The sequence below is a fragment of the Lonchura striata genome, chromosome 20, assembly GCF_050655825.1.
Source record: "Lonchura striata isolate lonStrDom1 chromosome 20, ASM5065582v1, whole genome shotgun sequence".
Classification (NCBI taxonomy): domain Eukaryota; kingdom Metazoa; phylum Chordata; class Aves; order Passeriformes; family Estrildidae; genus Lonchura; species Lonchura striata.
Window position 1 is genome coordinate 7,332,267 of NC_140722.1, and position 16,440 is coordinate 7,348,706.

General features: G+C 40.9%; 1 protein-coding gene across 25 annotated transcripts in view; it reads left to right on the forward strand.

The window, feature by feature from the left end:
* EYA2 (EYA transcriptional coactivator and phosphatase 2) overlaps positions 1-16,440 on the forward strand; it is a 90,860-nt gene that overhangs the window by 26,789 nt on the left and 47,631 nt on the right. For 11 of the 25 annotated variants that reach the window (XM_085558071.1, XM_085558062.1, XM_085558075.1 and 8 more), the window contains exon 2: positions 13,165-13,283. In XM_085558071.1, the coding sequence (XP_085414197.1) occupies positions 13,165-13,283 (119 nt within the window). Of the gene's footprint in view, positions 1-13,164; positions 13,284-15,143; positions 15,189-15,937; positions 15,986-16,440 lie in introns of all 25 variants that reach the window. The other 14 variants (XM_085558061.1, XM_085558070.1, XM_085558057.1 and 11 more) reach the window with 3 other exon arrangements.

Genomic DNA, 16,440 nt, shown 5'->3' on the forward strand with positions numbered 1-16,440 from the left:
TATTTTTTTCATTTAGTTTGATTTTTTGTAGTGAGAGAAAAAGTGCATTTTCACCTTAAAACAAAGCTACAAAAGGAGTCTGTAACTTGTGTGTGCCTCCCTACAAAAACACCATGCTGGCTATCCCATTAGGAGTGCTTGTTGGTACTGTTGATGAAAGTTACAGCTTGAAATCTGCCTTGAATGTTCTTAAATGTTTTGGTGCTAACAAAGTGACAAAAAGCTGTTACAGCACCACAAATACTTCTGACTTTTACATCGCATGTGAAGGTGGTCCCTTATTTGAGAGTTGGTGCTTAAAGAATTTTTAAGTGTAGTGAAATTTTGGATGGAATATGGAGTTCTTTTGCTAGATAATGAGGTTTCTTTAAAAAAAATCAAGGTAGCAATTGAAAGATGCTGCTATTACATGGCTGTCTAGTTGTCTGTGTGAAATAAGCTGGTGGCATCTGTCCAGTTGCAGACAGATGTCCACATCACAAATCATCAGACTCCTTTTATAGAGCAGAGAAAATCAGCTCATGCTCGTTCAGTTCAAGCCAGGAGGGATACAGTGAGGAAACCTTGCATTTCTCCTCTGTTCCATCTGCATTTAAAGAAGAAAAACACACATATGTGTCTCTTTCCAGAGAGCTGTTCCAGCATCACTGAATAGGAGCAAATGTCCTCCCGGGAAAGCATAACTGAGAAGTACTGGAAGGGGAAAATTTGTTGAGACAGATGTGCTCTTGTATAGATCAAGTATTTTTCTTTGAATAATCTGGTGGAACTTGCAGTTGTGCATGTTAATTCTCCTGGCTGACAGGTAGCTGGCTGGTGGGTTTTGTAGGCTCAGTTTGGTGTGATGGACAGATGAAAGGCACTGTTATGTTACACTTTGGTCCCTGCTACTGCTGTTAATTTTGACGTATCATTGTAAAACTTTACTTTTCATATATGAGAAGGTGTTAGATTAAGTGGTTGGCTAATGGGCATCTTTGTTCCAGTTACAAACTCATAGTCTCTTTCAGCACTTTTCCATTTACTGCCCCGACTGCTGTTTATGGCAGCAGTGGCAAGAGCAAGGCTGCCAAATTTATTTTAAAGATCGTGGTGTATGGTGCCAACCCTAATCTCTCTTGGTGCCAAACTTGGCTCCAGCAGCAGTAGCTCTACATTGTTATTCTTGTGCAACACTTGCATTACATCATGGTGAAAGGAGGAAAAAAGATTTTGAAAATTTCAGTTATTCAAATGCAATATTCACAGTGGGAAAAACAAGACGGAAAACAAAACTCCTGCAGTTCAAATGTCAGTGTCCCTCTGTACTTTGTTAAGTTATTTGAGGCCTGTTTAATATCATAAAGTGGCACTTCCAGGAAGTGCTTTTCATTATCAGATCAGGTTTTGCAAAGGAAAACAGGGACATTTCTGTTCATGGCATTTTGGTGCATTTGTGTTATTTGGGGTTTTCACTGCCGTGCTGTCCTGCAGAGCATCAGTGACTGGATGGCAGGATTTTTGTGACTCCTCTTTGTTAATATCTTCTGGTTATCCCTGCAAAAATTCCTTCCCTCTGTCTTGAAAATAAACCTAACAGCAGCAGCTTTGGGAGCTTGGGCCCGGGTTAACTTTCACCTGGGCTTAAAGAAAAAAGCTTCAGCTTGTTGTCCCACCAAAACTCGTTGGAAATCAGACCTTGGCCCACCTGAACATACAAAGTGAATCATGCTGTCCCATTTGTTATTCCTGTGTTGTTATTTTAGCCTGACTTTCAAATACCCACAGAAACAAATTATTAATGGAGTTAATATCAAGGAAAACACTGTGAGCATTTGCTCTGAGTAGATTCCTGTTCCCCTTGGCTGTTTCCACACTATTGACTGGTATGAGTAACAAAGTGCATTTTGCTGAAGCACTGCTTTTAATTATTGTCCTTTTTTCTCCTAACATCTTCAAGATGAGTAGCAATTACACTGTAATACTTTGCTCACTGCCTTTGTGCTGTAGCTCTTTAAAAGGAGAAATCTGCTGCAGTTTTATCTATAAACTGCCATTGTCAGCCAACCTCTTGTTTCAGTTTCTCCCTTTTGAGCCTTCCAGTTTTAGACACAGGAAAAACAAAATTGACATTTCAGTATTCCTGTTGGTGAGGTAACCAGCTTCTACTACAGAAATATTATTCATAATGACAGTTGATTTTTATTTAGAGTCAAAAATGGAGGGAAAAGATGGCTTTAGTTGTATCTTTGGAGAAAAGGAGGGAAAGATAACTTATTGAATTCAGCTGAGTGATAGCCTCTCTTCCAGGAGCATCCTCTGCTCTTCTCAAAGAAGAAGGATTGCAACTAAGGGACTGTTAGAAGTTCATTAACTTGATTTATGTAACCACACATTCACTAAATCCAGTAACCTGACTTACCTGGTATCTGAGCAGGGAAGGTGTATCAGAGTACAGTTGGATTTCCTCATCCAGGCCATGCATTTGGGAAGCAGCTTGAGGGTTAAATGGTATTGAGTGAGCAGCTGCATTTGCAGTGCCCTTCGTAGTAGCTGCAGTAGTTCTGGACCAGCCTTGCCTACAGCATTTGTGGACAGGAGTGTGTTAAGCAGCATCAAAAGGAGGGGAGCAGCTCTTGTGCTATTATAAGGATTAACTGGTTTGGCTCAACATGTTTGAAGATGACCCAGCCAGAAATTCACTGTTGATCACAGAATGGTTGAAACTTTGTGAACCTGGTATTTCCATAAATTGTAGCTCTGACAGAGCAGTTTTGTTCAGAAGTGCCGTAGTCACATCACCATCAATGCTCTTTTATTGATAAGGAAAATGAGGCAATCAGAGATTCTTCAACCTTCTACACACAGAGCAGCTCTTTGCTGTCTTCTCTGCTTGGAGAAAGTTTGACTTGAGGGATTTAAGCAAGGAGAGAGTACGTCATTCTCACTCCAGCCTCACCTGTACTGTTATCCTAGACTTTTCCCTCACATCCAAAGTCCTTTTGCTAACTTACATTTCATAGTTCTTTTCCCATAGCTCTTTCTGAATTATTATTCCCCAGGTGCTCCTCCTTTACAGGCTGAGAATGGAGGTGCTGACGCAGGCCTGTTATAAAGGGGCAGCCCTACCTTTCTTAGTGGGTTGCTGGAGACTTTGCAGGACTCTGACAGGTTTGAGAAGTAAATCAAAATGGTGAAGAAATTCTCATAGTCTGGGAATGGAGAGATTTTGGACCAAAAATGAGTGAGAGAACATGCCCTGAAGGACAGGTCTCGTGCCTCGCCTCCTTCTTGGCTGTCTCATGTTCACGTTGGTCATTATTCATTGGCATGGATATCAATACTCCAGCAGTGTAACAGATTCCACCTAAAGATTTCAGAAGACTTTCCAGCCCCTAAAAAGAGCTTAATTGGCAATTTATACTGTAGTTCCCAGTTTTACTGAGGCCTTACTGTAGTCCTGAGAAACTTGCCCAATCTCGTAGCAATTGGAAGAACTCAATGTTACTTCAAGGTAAACTGCAGCCCTAGGGAAAATTATATATACATATATATATACATATCTTTTTGTTGCTGCATTTTATTTAATACTGCAGTACCTGGAGGTCTCACAGAGAGTAGGACAGCATTGCCCTGGTGATTGCTTCACATAAAGAAGAGGAACACTTGTCCTGCAGCTTCTCCAGGGAAGACGTGCAAAGGTCAAGGAAGCACAGTGGTGGCACAAAGGACTCGCCCAGGAATCAGCTGAGATGCCAGGGGCAGAGCAGGAAGAAAACCCCAGTCTTTCTGAGTCTCAGACTGGGGTTTGATCTGCTATTTCTGTGTGACAGAATTAACCTTCATTGTGTCCTCTCTGAGAGCTGTTCCCGTGTGAGTGCCACTTTTTCTTGTACACACTTACCTGTGGATTTTAATAAGAGTATTACTTCTCAAAGCAGCATGAGCAAGTATTTTCTAATACATTTATTCTTCTGTGGGCGCTTCATGGAATCATAGAATGGCTTGGGTTAGAAGAGACCTTAAAGATGATCTTGTTCCAGCCCCCCTGCCACTAGAACAAGTTGCTCACACTCTGAGGCTTGGGGCAGCTTCATGAATGCTGCATCACTACCTTTCGAATGAGGAGTTTTTTGTTAGGATGTGGGTGGTATAAATGCTCTAAACTTTCTGGAAAGTGTTTTCCCTTGGCACTTGTTCCAGCTAATGGCCAACTTTCACTGCATTAAAGTGTGCAGGGATAGAATTCCTGCTGCCCTGCAGCTCCAGCTGTGTGCTGTGTGAGGTGCTTTCCTTCCCAAGCCCTCTGTGATTTGTGATGATTTATCTTGTCTTGCTGCATTAAATAGAGTTTCAGAGAAGTTATTACTTGCCTCATTGAACAGTTAGTTTTACAAAAGTGCCTAAAAGTGGTTTCTCTCATGCCACTGGGCAGGTCTGCCCATGTCTCCACAGGTAAGCAAGGAAAGCTCTGTTTTCTATTTGTGATTTTCCACTATTTTTTGAAGCAGATGATTTTGTTCTGTGATGTTCAGTGCTTTAGTGTCACCGCTTCATCCTGGTATGGTAGAGCTGAAGTAATTTCTGGATGCTTAATTTTGCTTATGTAATTGCTTTATGTTACAGTGTATTGATGATGCAAATGTTTTACAAAAGAAGGCCCTGCAAACACTCACCTGAGAATGAGTTTTTTCCTGGTAACACCAGACTTTCATTTTCCAGCATAGATGCTTCTCTTTACTTACCATGACGTGTGAGGAGAAAGCAGAAAACTGAGGGGAACGAACTCTTAATTTCATATATATATATATATATATATATATTTGTGTCTTTAGCCCTTGTGATTCTGAGGTGCAGGAATAAAAAATGTGGTTCCTCAAAGCAGAAAGTGGTGCCTTAATAGTGACAATAGTAATGAGCTGGACTCTGCAACCCTTGGTTTGGGAAGCCCTGACTCTGGAAGCAGTCATTTTGCAATTATTTATGAAGGGCCTTAATTCTGCAGCTGGAGCTGCTGGAGTGGTTTTCTGCAGTCACATGCAGCTCTTGCATGCCTGGGGAATCTGAATAGGAAGAGGTGTGATGAAATTAAAAAGCTTGTGAATGTCAAATAGGAATGTGGAAGCTGAGATTATTTATGTACTTTTGTATGTATGCATGCACATACAATTTTATATTTCAAATCAATGTAGGCTGTAAGCTCACAGTGTTTCTTTATCAATGTATCCTGTTCTGTGTACTTGCTTGTTCACTGTAAGAAAGCTGAGTAATTTTATGCTTTGGAAAATAATCTTTTTGCAAGGGTTGCTCCACTTAGCAAATAGATCCAGCAGACCAAAAAAAGGCTTTGTTAAAAATAATACTTTCTTATTTTGACTTAGAAGAAGTGAAATACTGTTGTTGAAATTAATTTTAAAAGACTCAATGACTCCAACCAATGTCATGATGTATTTCTGGTCAGGCTGCCAGGTTGAAGGTCTGTGGTGTGAACCCCATCATGAGCTCACTCCAGGTTTTGAGCTGCCTCTCAGTGCTTTCAAATGACTGGTGAAGGTGCCTTGTCTTGGTGGTTTTATGTGCACTGAATCCCCTTTACTGTGGACTGCTCAGCCAGAAAATGTTGCTGCTCCCCCTGCTCTATCTTCCTTCAGTATCTCCCATTTTAATTGCAGGAAATGCAGGGGAATCCCAGCTGAGGTCATCCCTCTTTTTCAGCTTAGTGCACTGTGTCTGCAGGGGGATCAGGAAATGAGCACCTGGAGAAGGCAGTAGTGAAGCCCTGCTAGGAGGAGGAAGCACATTTATTTATATGAAGAGACCCTACCTTTTTTTTTTTTTTTTCTTAATTAACAGGTCTGAGCCAAAAAAGAAATAGTGTATTTGAAGAAAAAAAAAATAGTATATGTAAAGGAAAAAAATAGAAATAGTATATTTAAAGAAAAATCAATGAAAAGCAGACTGGAATAGCAGGTAATGAAGCAAGTCAATGCTTCTGGAAATTCAGGACTTCCAGGGAAACAAGGCATGCAATTATTTGTGCTGGTTCCAAGTTCTGAAAAATCTTAAGGCTGACTTTCCTTCCAAAAAAAGAAAAAGAAAAGTTAATACGCCTCAAAAAATTCATGAGATAGGAATTTTCATCTGTTTTTCACTGTCTGGTCTATGGGTTAGAACAAGACAGCAAACTTCCAGTGAAAGTAAAATTTTGATAAAAAAGACTGTCCATTCAACAACAACAAAAAAAAAGAGACAAAACACAAAAACCATGTGGGGAAAGATTTTAAAGCTGATGGAATACTTTGGTTATTTTTAAACAATAGTGGTTTCAGAAGTGTGAAAGAATTGGTCTATTTTGTTAGTTTTTCTCAGTTATTTTTCTTAAACTTGTTTAGAATTAACACTTTAAAAAAAAAATATGAGGAATTTAAAAATCTCAGTGTTAACCAATTTTTTTCCCCTACCCATCACATAACTTTTGTCTTATTTCTCTTGGCCTCACCCTTAGCCTGAGATAACACGTGCTGGAGGCTAGTGCAGCTCTGTACCCCCAGCCCAGGGGCTGTGCTACAGCCACAGTGAGGACTCCTCTTCCTTTTGTGTCTGAAACAGGCTGGGCAATGATAAATCCAGACAAGTACTGCTGCTGTTATTGTGCACTTACATCAGTAGCTCTCAGGAATATAAAGAGCCCGAGGCATCTGCCCTGCAGGTCACCTTGAAAGGAATCTTGTCACCGGGGCTGTGCTGCCAGCCTGGGACATGAGCATTAATGCCAGCCCGGGTTTAACTTCATGCCTCTTCTGGCTTTTCCTGCATGCATCTGTCAGATGTGGGTGAACTAAGACTCATTATAAAAGAGAAAACAGGGTCGTGGCTTTCACCTGCTGAAGCATTTTTGGGTTTTTGAAATGGAACAAAGAATCTATTATAGATGGAGAGAAGAGCGGCCAAACAGAGTGGGGAGGAATGTACTGACAGAGGAAATGAAATTACTTTCCTCTGCTTTTGAAATGGGTGGATAGAAGTAGCCAAAATCTTCAGTGTGGGAGATTCCCTATGATTATACCATGTGGAAGGTGGCTGCAAGATAATACTGTTTTCTTTGCTTATGAATGATTCCTTTATTTTTGTACAGGAGCAAAGTAAAATTGGGAGCAGAATTTTGCTACCAGAAGTCCTGGCAACACTGCCTAAGCTACTATGCTTCCCACGGAGTTAAAACAGTAGAAGTTTTAATTCCCAATGAAAATTAATGAGGCATAGCAGGTGCTTTTGAAAATTTTATCCATATGGGAAAAAAAAATTAATCTTGTATTTCCTAGGAATGAATTAAACTCAAACTTTTTAGGACTGGGATGGGTTTTGTTTGTTTTCTCTGAATCAGAGAGTGAGAAAGCCATCTTCAGATTTTTCTGCATGTGATTCACTTCTGAAATAAAGTGGGGAATCAGACTATCATCTTTTTAATGATAAATGCCACTGGAATCATCAAGTATTTCTTAGCAATCTGCACCATTTTTTAGGAGGGTAGAAAGATGAAAGAGGTTGATCAACTAATTAAAACCACATAAAGTCACGGAAGCAAGACACAAATGTTGCTCTTGCAATTGGGCTGCAATCTCTGTCTCTACTCCTCCCCTTCCCAGCAGAGCTAAAAGCAGAGCACTTGGCTTGTACCACTCCTGCCTAGGGCTCTGTGTTGGCATATGCATATGTTTAGGAGGATCTAGTGGTTTAAGCTTGTATTTGGCCTCCATCCAGATACAAGTAAAAATTCTCGAGAAGATCACTGCATGAGATTATTGCAGGGAGCATAATTTCTGAGAAACTGCAATTTCTCACTCCCTTGAAGTCCTTGTCCTTTCCACTGTAGGCTCTGGCAGGTTTTTCCCAACGGGAGGAGTTTTGTCTTTCTCACCTGCAGGGCTCCTGCCTCTTCAGTTCCTTCACTGATGACAGATGCAGAGCTCATTCTCCTTTTTTCCCACACCCACCCCAGCTTTCCCCCCTCTTAGTGTTTTCACTCCTGACTGTCCTTTCTGTTTCTGAGATGCCCTCCTGCAGACTGCTGTCATTTTGGGGAAAATACCCTGCTCTTCCTTGCACATGTTTCCTCTGAAATCTCTCCATCACTCAGCCATTGAGTTTACCCTGGTACCTCATGTTACCCAGATGTCTTATTTGCTGAAAATGCCCTGAAAGCTCTCCTTTGAACATTTTTTTTTACCATTCAGGTACATTTTGAAGCCAGATTTCTGTCTTCTCACCCCAGAAATGGAGTAGAGATGAGTGAAAAGTGCAGATTCCCAGGCACAAGTCCACTGCCTCTGCGGGGAGGATGGGAGTGCCCTGAGCTGCATTTTGGGTGTTGTGGGGAGGATGTTAAGAACAAGTGGGAGCACACTGAGCTTCTGTCTGAGCAGCAGAGCTCCAAGCTTTGGAAGGAGCCTCCTTGACCTGTTGCTGGTGCCTCCTGGCTTGTCAGCTGTGCTGGGCAGAGCTGTGGTGAGGTTCCACCTGCCCACAACGCCATGGTGGTTTCCTGTTCCACCCTTTCAAAATATGACCCATGGAGTTCTCATCACCCTTAGACTCAGTCTGCACCTGATGCTCTGAGAGGCTGCCTAGAACAGAGGCTAGGCAGTGTTAAAGGAATAAAGTAGGGATTTATTTAAAGGCCTTCACAGGATACACCTTGGGCAGTACAAGAGCCTGGCCAGGCTACACCCAAGGTGGATGATGGGTCATAAGTTTGCACACTTCTAGAAATTTTGGTCCTTTTACATATTGGGGTTAATTGTCCAATTACAGCTTCAGGTTATAAAGTCCTATCCTCCCAGTTTGCTCCAATTACAGCTTCAGGTTAAGAAGTCCCATCCTCCCAGTTTGCTCTCCTCAGTTTCCTGTTTATGCGTTTTGGGCCTGAAGCTGTTATAGTGCCCTTAGTTCTCAGGCTGAAAAAGGATTGTGTTGTCTGACTAAACTGTGAGGAGAACTTGCTAAGACTCTAGTGAAGCTCAGAGTTATGTACTAATGCAGTACAGAATCTGGAAGATATGAAAGTTAAAACTTAAGGCACCACACCGTGTCCCTCCATGGCATTGGACATCCATTTTTGAGTACTTTGCTGGAGAGAGATTAGATCACTCAGGAGTTCTGTCTTCAGCACACATTTGACTGCCTTGACTTGGGGTCTGGAATCACTGCCTTCAAACCATCACTGTAAAAGAACAGAGGATTTGCCAGTTGCCCCAGCACCTCAGTCAAAAATCTGAAACCTTAAATTGTTTAATCTGGTATTCCTAGCTTCATAATGATTGAAAACGGAAAAAAAAAAAAAAAAAAACCAAACAAACTTATATTTCTATTTTTTCCTTCCTAAATGTTAGAAAAAAGTTTCTGTTCTTGCCAGAGATTTTGTAGGCTAACTTTCAGGGCAAAATACTGGGGTTTGAGTAGGGGATTCTAATGGAAAAGCTGAGCAACAAATTCACACAAGGTTCTTCTTAATTATAGAAGCCAAAAGCTCTTCCAGATGTCTGTCAGCCCTGCAAGCTAGATGCTGCCATCACTGGTTTTAATAAAAGCTCATATTCAGCAAACTTTATTACTGATTTACTGTATGCTGCTTAAGCCAGAAAATGTTTTTTCTCTAAAAAGAAAACAAAGACCTGATATTTTCATCAGTTGCACTCCAGAATGTCATTTACTGTGTTAAATACCAGCCCTGTTCCATTATTTGACTGTTTTCTGTAGCTTGCCATCATTAAAACTGGAATTTCAGAAACTCTTGTCAAGAAGTCCATAGGCAAGAGATGCACATGAATAAATCAGTAAATGGTGCGTGCAAAAGAGGCAAAGCCACTAACAGCACTCATACGTGACATGCACAACCAGACAGGCAGTTCTGTGAAAAGTTACCTGTTTGTACATGCAACTAATACAGACTAAACTGAGATCTGAAAAAAACAGGAAAATGTGATGTGATTTGGTGAATACAAAAGTGAACAGAACAAAACCAGTAGAAAAACCATCAGGCAGAGAGTAGCTAATGAAATCTCTGAACAATGGTGTAATTAAAGTGCATTAATCACTATAAAAGATCGTTTCCCTTTAAACATCTGCTCCTGTTCACTTGGCAACAGCCTGGGCAGTGTCATGAATGATGGGGCTTTGGATTATGCTGAAGGGCATGTGTTATCTGAGAAACAAGGTGGAACAGCCCCAGCTTGACAGGATCTGGGGCAGCAGATCCCTCAGTTCAGGGATAGCACTAAGGAAGTGAGGGGAAAAGAAATGAGATGGTGCTCAGAGTGGAAAGGAAAAGCTTGTATAAAATGGAACCTCACCTTCTCAGCCATGCAGACGAAATTTAATTGGGTGCTAGTGGATTTGAGTAAACTAATTCCTTAAATCCTTGGGGAACAAAGGCCCTGCCCACGCTGCTGCTTTTCAGAGAGCCTTAGGAGCCATTGCTCATACCTTGTTCCACCCCACTGAGAAGCACTACAGAATTCTTCCCAAGCCCTTTCTCCGTGGCAGCCTGGCTGTGGCAGCAAGAGAGTGCTGGCTTTTCTGGAGAAAAAGCTCTGGCATGAGTTCAGTGTGCAGAAGAAGGGTTGTGACCATCCCTTACTGCCCTGCCATCTGTGCTTCGGTTCCAGATGGAGCAGAAGTTCTGCAGTGCTGAGTGAAGCCTCTTGTGAGCTGTGTTCTAAGTTGAGTCTTGGGTTGCTGTTTCATCTCTGCCATTGGGCTGCGTCCCTTGGGTAGGATTTTTTACACCTGGGGACTTTTTTTTGTATCTGTGCACACATCTGCCTCCTTGTTGCATTTCCACGCTGTTGGCAGCATGGGCACTGCTGTGGGTACAGTTGGTGGCCCTGTGCTTCTGCATTTTCAGTTTGTCTGCATCTAAGGCAGGGAGGGACAGCCAGTTGTGCTCCTCTTACAAGGACACACCTGAAGGTGGAACTCTTTGAGATCCACTAGCAATAAAGATGCAGGAGCAAGGCTGATTTTTCATGCTGCTCCTGTTTCCTTAGCAAATCTGTGGCAGGTGGCACTTGGGGACAAAGGGATGGCACAAGCCTTGGATCCAGAGCATTTCTACCACACTGGTCATTCATGAGGTCTCCTTCATGGCACATACTTGGGAAGCCTTTGGAATTGAGGCTGTGTTGGTGATGAGATACCCACATGGATTCCCAAGGCAGGCAGACAGATCCCACCTGGAGAGAGGAGGACTGGGGTTGTGGACACTGTACATGGTTATGCCTCTTCATGCCTGTTTTTGGTAGTTCTGTGAATTCACAGAGGGTTAATGTTGTGGGTTTTTTTTTTTTTTTTTTTTTTTTGTTGTGTTTTTTTTTTTTTGTCTGGGCAGCTGTCAGGTGAGAAAGTGAAAATGGATTTAGTTTTGGTTTTGCTGTTTAGTTACAGGTGAAGTGATCTAGTTTGTGCTTGTTCTTAACAATACTTGCCCTCCCTCACAGGGACTTGCAGGCTTTATAAAAAGGATTGGGGAGGTTCAGATAAAAAGTACGTGGTTTTCTGTTTCTCAAAGCTGGTAAAGCCATACAGGGGTATTTAAACAGAAAACCAAAACAAAACTCTTGGCTTCTCACAGAAGCACATAGATTGGTATTGCAGAAGCCTGAGGATTTCAGCTTTATGTTCTACGCTCTTTAACTTTGGGATGTTTTTTGAGATGTTTGGGGTGGTGTGCTGTGGATTGTTACCAGCCAGGTGCTGCCTGCTTAGTCCAGCTCAGGGAGGTGCCAGCCTGGGAGCTGGGATATGCCAGCTGCCTTGGCAGGCACATTCAGTGATGAGAGAAGGGAAGCCTGACCAAGCTGCAGCCAGGATCCACTCACCACCAATTCCCTCTCTCCCACCAGCTCTTGCTCAGACCCTGCTCTGTCCAAGAGCAGAGTTATGCTTTCCCCTAACAGCCCTAATTCCACCCACTGACTTCCAGGGAACTGAACTAAGGTTGTGCTCTGTGTGGCCACGGAAAGCAAAGAGTGACACAAAATCTTTGAGTTCTCTGTTCTGGGCTTGAACCAAAACCTGCAAGTTTAGTCTTGGAATATACAAATAGCTTTCCATTGCACTGTATGTATTTAAGAAGAAATAAAGACAATTAAGTGAGAAATTTAGCTCCAGGTTTTCCTTGCCCAGTGGGTTCTTCAGTTCTAGACACAGGCATTGCTTGCACAGGGAACAAGGGGAGAACATGATGGGAGTGAAGGTTTCAAGGAAACCTGCCTTGCTTAAAAGGAGTTGTGCAGGTATCAAATGTACCAGACCTTATTGTACTCACCCCATTGTCTTCACCAAAACTTGCAAACATAGGTGTGTAAATCTGTGCACTTAATGACGTATTTTGTACCCATCCAAAATATCCAACACTTCCAAGGGAAGCAAACAGCTGAAAAGGTCTGCAGGTAGGCACATTAACTGAAAATGTGTGCACGGGGATAGACCTATTGATTTGATTCATAAGGTCTGAAATAATGATTTAGTCCTTGTTTCTGGACTGTTTAGCTAATGCAGAGGTAGTAAGCTTTCATGGTGGTGTAGGTCGTGTGCACACATGAATTCTGTTTTTCTTCAGAGATGTAAGTCCTAGATGTTCATTTGAAGTTTTTGGTTCCATCAGGGAAGGTTGCTCATGTGAAAGGGACTGTCCTTGTATCACTGCCACCTAATGGTCAGGACATTGTAGTGGGGTGCCTGGTTTTGGCATCCCCTGGAAAACTGATCCTGTCCCCAGTACTAACTTTATTACCTTGTAAGACTCGGTAATGATCTTAACTGCCCTCAGCTTCATTTTCAGCCTGTTTCAGTCTGTTCTGCAGCCTCAGTGGACACTGGTGTGTTAATTCTTGCTTTGATGGCATATGAGAGATCTGGAATTTAGTTTTTGTATGGCAAAATCCAGGAAGAAAGGGAACTCATTAATCAGATGGGTGTAATCTCCAAGGAAGCAAGTACTGCATTTTAATTCAGCATTTCCCTTTGATGAAAACTTTAGTGAATGTTATTATGTGGAATTTATATGAAGCCTGGGTTTAGGTAATCAGCTTTAATATTTATACTCTTAGGGAAAAAAAAAATTGAATCATTAGTAAGCATGCATAATTAATGAATAAATTGTATTTTTCCTTTGTTTTCCTTCAGGTATAAGGAAATGCTAGATCTAGTGATATCACCCAGTCTGACTGTAAATAGAGAGTGCCCTGACAGACTGAAGCTTAACCTTTCTCACATTTATGCCACGGCTCCAGATGACATAGAAGGTAGGCTGCTCTTCTGCTTGCTGTTTGCTACTTTAACATAAAATCTGTGAACATATGTTACCAAAGGGAGCTGGTTACTGCAAGGCCTCTGCTTCTGGCAATTAGTTCTACAGTGTAATGAGCAACTGAGATTTTTGAGTTTTTTTTTTTCTGTATACTCACCAGTTGTGGTTGAATCCTTTAGTTCCACACTGGCTTGAATGCAAATGGAATAGAAATAATTCATATGTAATTATGTGTCTGTGTATAGTTGGTGCCTGCATTTACACACGTGCATGTGTAGATTTTTATTCCACTGGAAGAACTACAGGTGTAAACTGTATTTTGCGTGGACCTGGTAGTTTTTGCTGGAGCCCCAGTGGTGATGTGAACGTGAGCCCTGGGCTTTGGTGGCTGTGCTGCTGCTGCTGTTAAGGTGGGGGCTGTGGGGGCTCCCAGGCCCAGAAATGTATTGAGCAGCCTGAAAACCTCCTGCCAAAGCAGCTCTGTGCCAGTTTGCATCGCTCGGAGACCGCTGCTGCCATCCCAAATGGGCAGAGCTGGCCTCTGCTCTGGAGTTTCACATTTGGCAGGTACCCGGGACAAATTCTTTCAGTGGTTGAGGCTCTGATGGAAATTTATCTGCTCTCCTCCTTCACCCCCCTACCCCATCATAGTGTTCAAGTGAAGGAAACAGAAGAATGTTAAATCTGCTAAAAAAATTATTGGCAAGTGATGCAGCTGAACTAGTTCTTGCTAGTACAATCCCAGCTATTGTTTGCTGCGGTCAGGATCTGTCAGCCTTCCTGTTAGAGGGGAGGTAGGAAAAGGCACTGGCTATTATGTTTTAGTAGTATGTTTAACCCTTCATTTATAGGCTCTTAGAAGGCCAGGGGATGTTTTGTTTGCATGTTTGCTCAGGCATTAGGAATTGCATGGTTAAATCACTCCCATCGAGACTGCCTATTTACAAGAGCAGTAGAAGGAATAACAGCCTAAAGGAAACATCCTTTTAAATGTTCCTGTTTGCAGAAAAGATTAGAGCTAGAAATGATTTTTAGGTCCATCATTTTGTAAAAGTCTTGGTGCAGGAACTGTTTTTTGTTATGTGGTATAAATAAGAGCCAACACAGGAGCTACTGTTGGACACCACTTCGCCAGTGACAGCTCACGTTGATTTGTTTCTTATAGAAATATTATGGTGTTTTTTCTACATAATGATCTCCTGTGCTACCAAGATTGTGCTCTTTCCCTTGAAAATACTTGTGGTTAATTTGAAGAACAGGAAAATACTTGTGTGTTTAACAATTCTCAGAATGACAGAGCTCTTCATGTAATAAATGCACACAAATTTATGCTCTGTATTACACATAAAGTCTTACATTTAGCAAGTCTAGTCATAGTATTACTCATTTAGAAGTCCACGTAGCTGTCTGGCCTGTTGTTTTCATGGGTACTTGTCATGAGATGTGCAGTTATATCAATATAATTTTCAATATAATTGAAATATTATATATATAATGTATAATTTGCACATTTTGCCTGTAGCACCAACTTTGCCTTTTCTTGTCAGTGACAGTAGCATACTGCATATTCACACACAGTAAATTCCTGCTTGGCATTCTTGGCAAACTTATCTACTCTGTACCAAAATCAAAAATTTGAAGCTGTGGTGTTTTTCAAAGAGAAAAGAAATGAGGCTTGTGCTCAAACTGTTCTGCTGGTTTTTTGATGTAAAAACCATTAAGAATTACATAAATTAATTGTACAATGTCTATTTCTTCAGTGCAGTTCTGCTTGGTAATGAGGGACAGACAGGAATGGTGTAGTTCTTGTTTTTCACAGTCTGAAAATCTAATTTTGTGTACTGTTGTCTTTCAGGTAAGTCAAAGCAAATTTTTCATAGTGAGTTTGAAGGTGACTCAGGTAAGCCCAGTTTTTGATTTAAACTCAGTCTTTTTTTCTGTGGATGCATAAGTGAATAGATACATGTGTATAATATTATCCTTTGTCAATAATATGTGCATTTTTATAACACTGTCCTTTGTCAGTATTTTAAACTAAACCTCTCTGCCTGCTTCTGGGGAAATAGGTTACTGTACCACATTTTATGGGTACAGAAAGCAAGGTAGAGTTGCAGGTTGGTTTTACTTTTCTAAGGTGTGGGAGGATTGCAGGGGTTTGAAGAAAGAGTCTTTCTGGTTTTGTTTCTGTCAGTGATTAAGGTGATCCTGTTAGTGGTTAGGCATGTAGAGCCTTCACCATTAATTATATAAATTAACATTCTAAAAAAAGAATGAGACCTGGTAATTAATATTTTTAGTAAGAACTCCTGATGATGCAATTTTTATTGAAATTTAGTCTAAAAAGTTAGCAGATGAAATGGCAGTGTTTTTAAAAATACTTTGGTGTAATCTCCGTGTTATAGCATAGAATGATCAAGCCATGTAAAATGTTGCGAAAAAGAGTTGTGTGTGAAAGAACAAGTTCAAGAGAGCTCTAAATCAGGACAAACAAACATTTCAGATGTGAGCTCATTGGATCTTTTTGGTCATTCTGTCCATGTTTACAGCACAAGTTAACCAGAACGATAGGACTGTTCGCATGCATTTAGACTTCATATGTACTTGTATATTTAATTAAATGAAAAATGGTTTAAATGTTTGATTTGCCAGCTGACCAATGTCTGAACAAAGGAAGTTGTGCTGGTTTGGTCACTGAAGGTGGGTGGAGAAGCCATGTACATGGTGGTATTTTGGAGTAACATTTTCAGTACAAGTTGCAGGTTTTAATTTAGCTTGTTTGGTTGGTTGGTTTTGTTTTTTTAGTTTTTAATTTGGTAAATATAAATTTATCTCTGAATAAAGCTGGTGGCACATTTTGCTTTGGTAGTGTTAAAGCACACAATTGGTTTGGTTCATTAGAAGGCATCTTGCACATATAACTTGTATGATAGCTTTTCTACTGATGTAATTTTTTGATTGCTGTAGGTTCAATAAGGTATGCTATAGTTAACTCAAAAAAATTAAAATTGAGAAGATTTATTATGTTGTATTTTTAATATTTATTATTCTTTGATATATTTTAGTGGACATTAAAGAAAGTGAGTCATAGTCTAAGAGAGTACCAAAAAAAGCAAAAGATCAAAATGTGCAGTGAGCTTAAATCACTTTAGCAA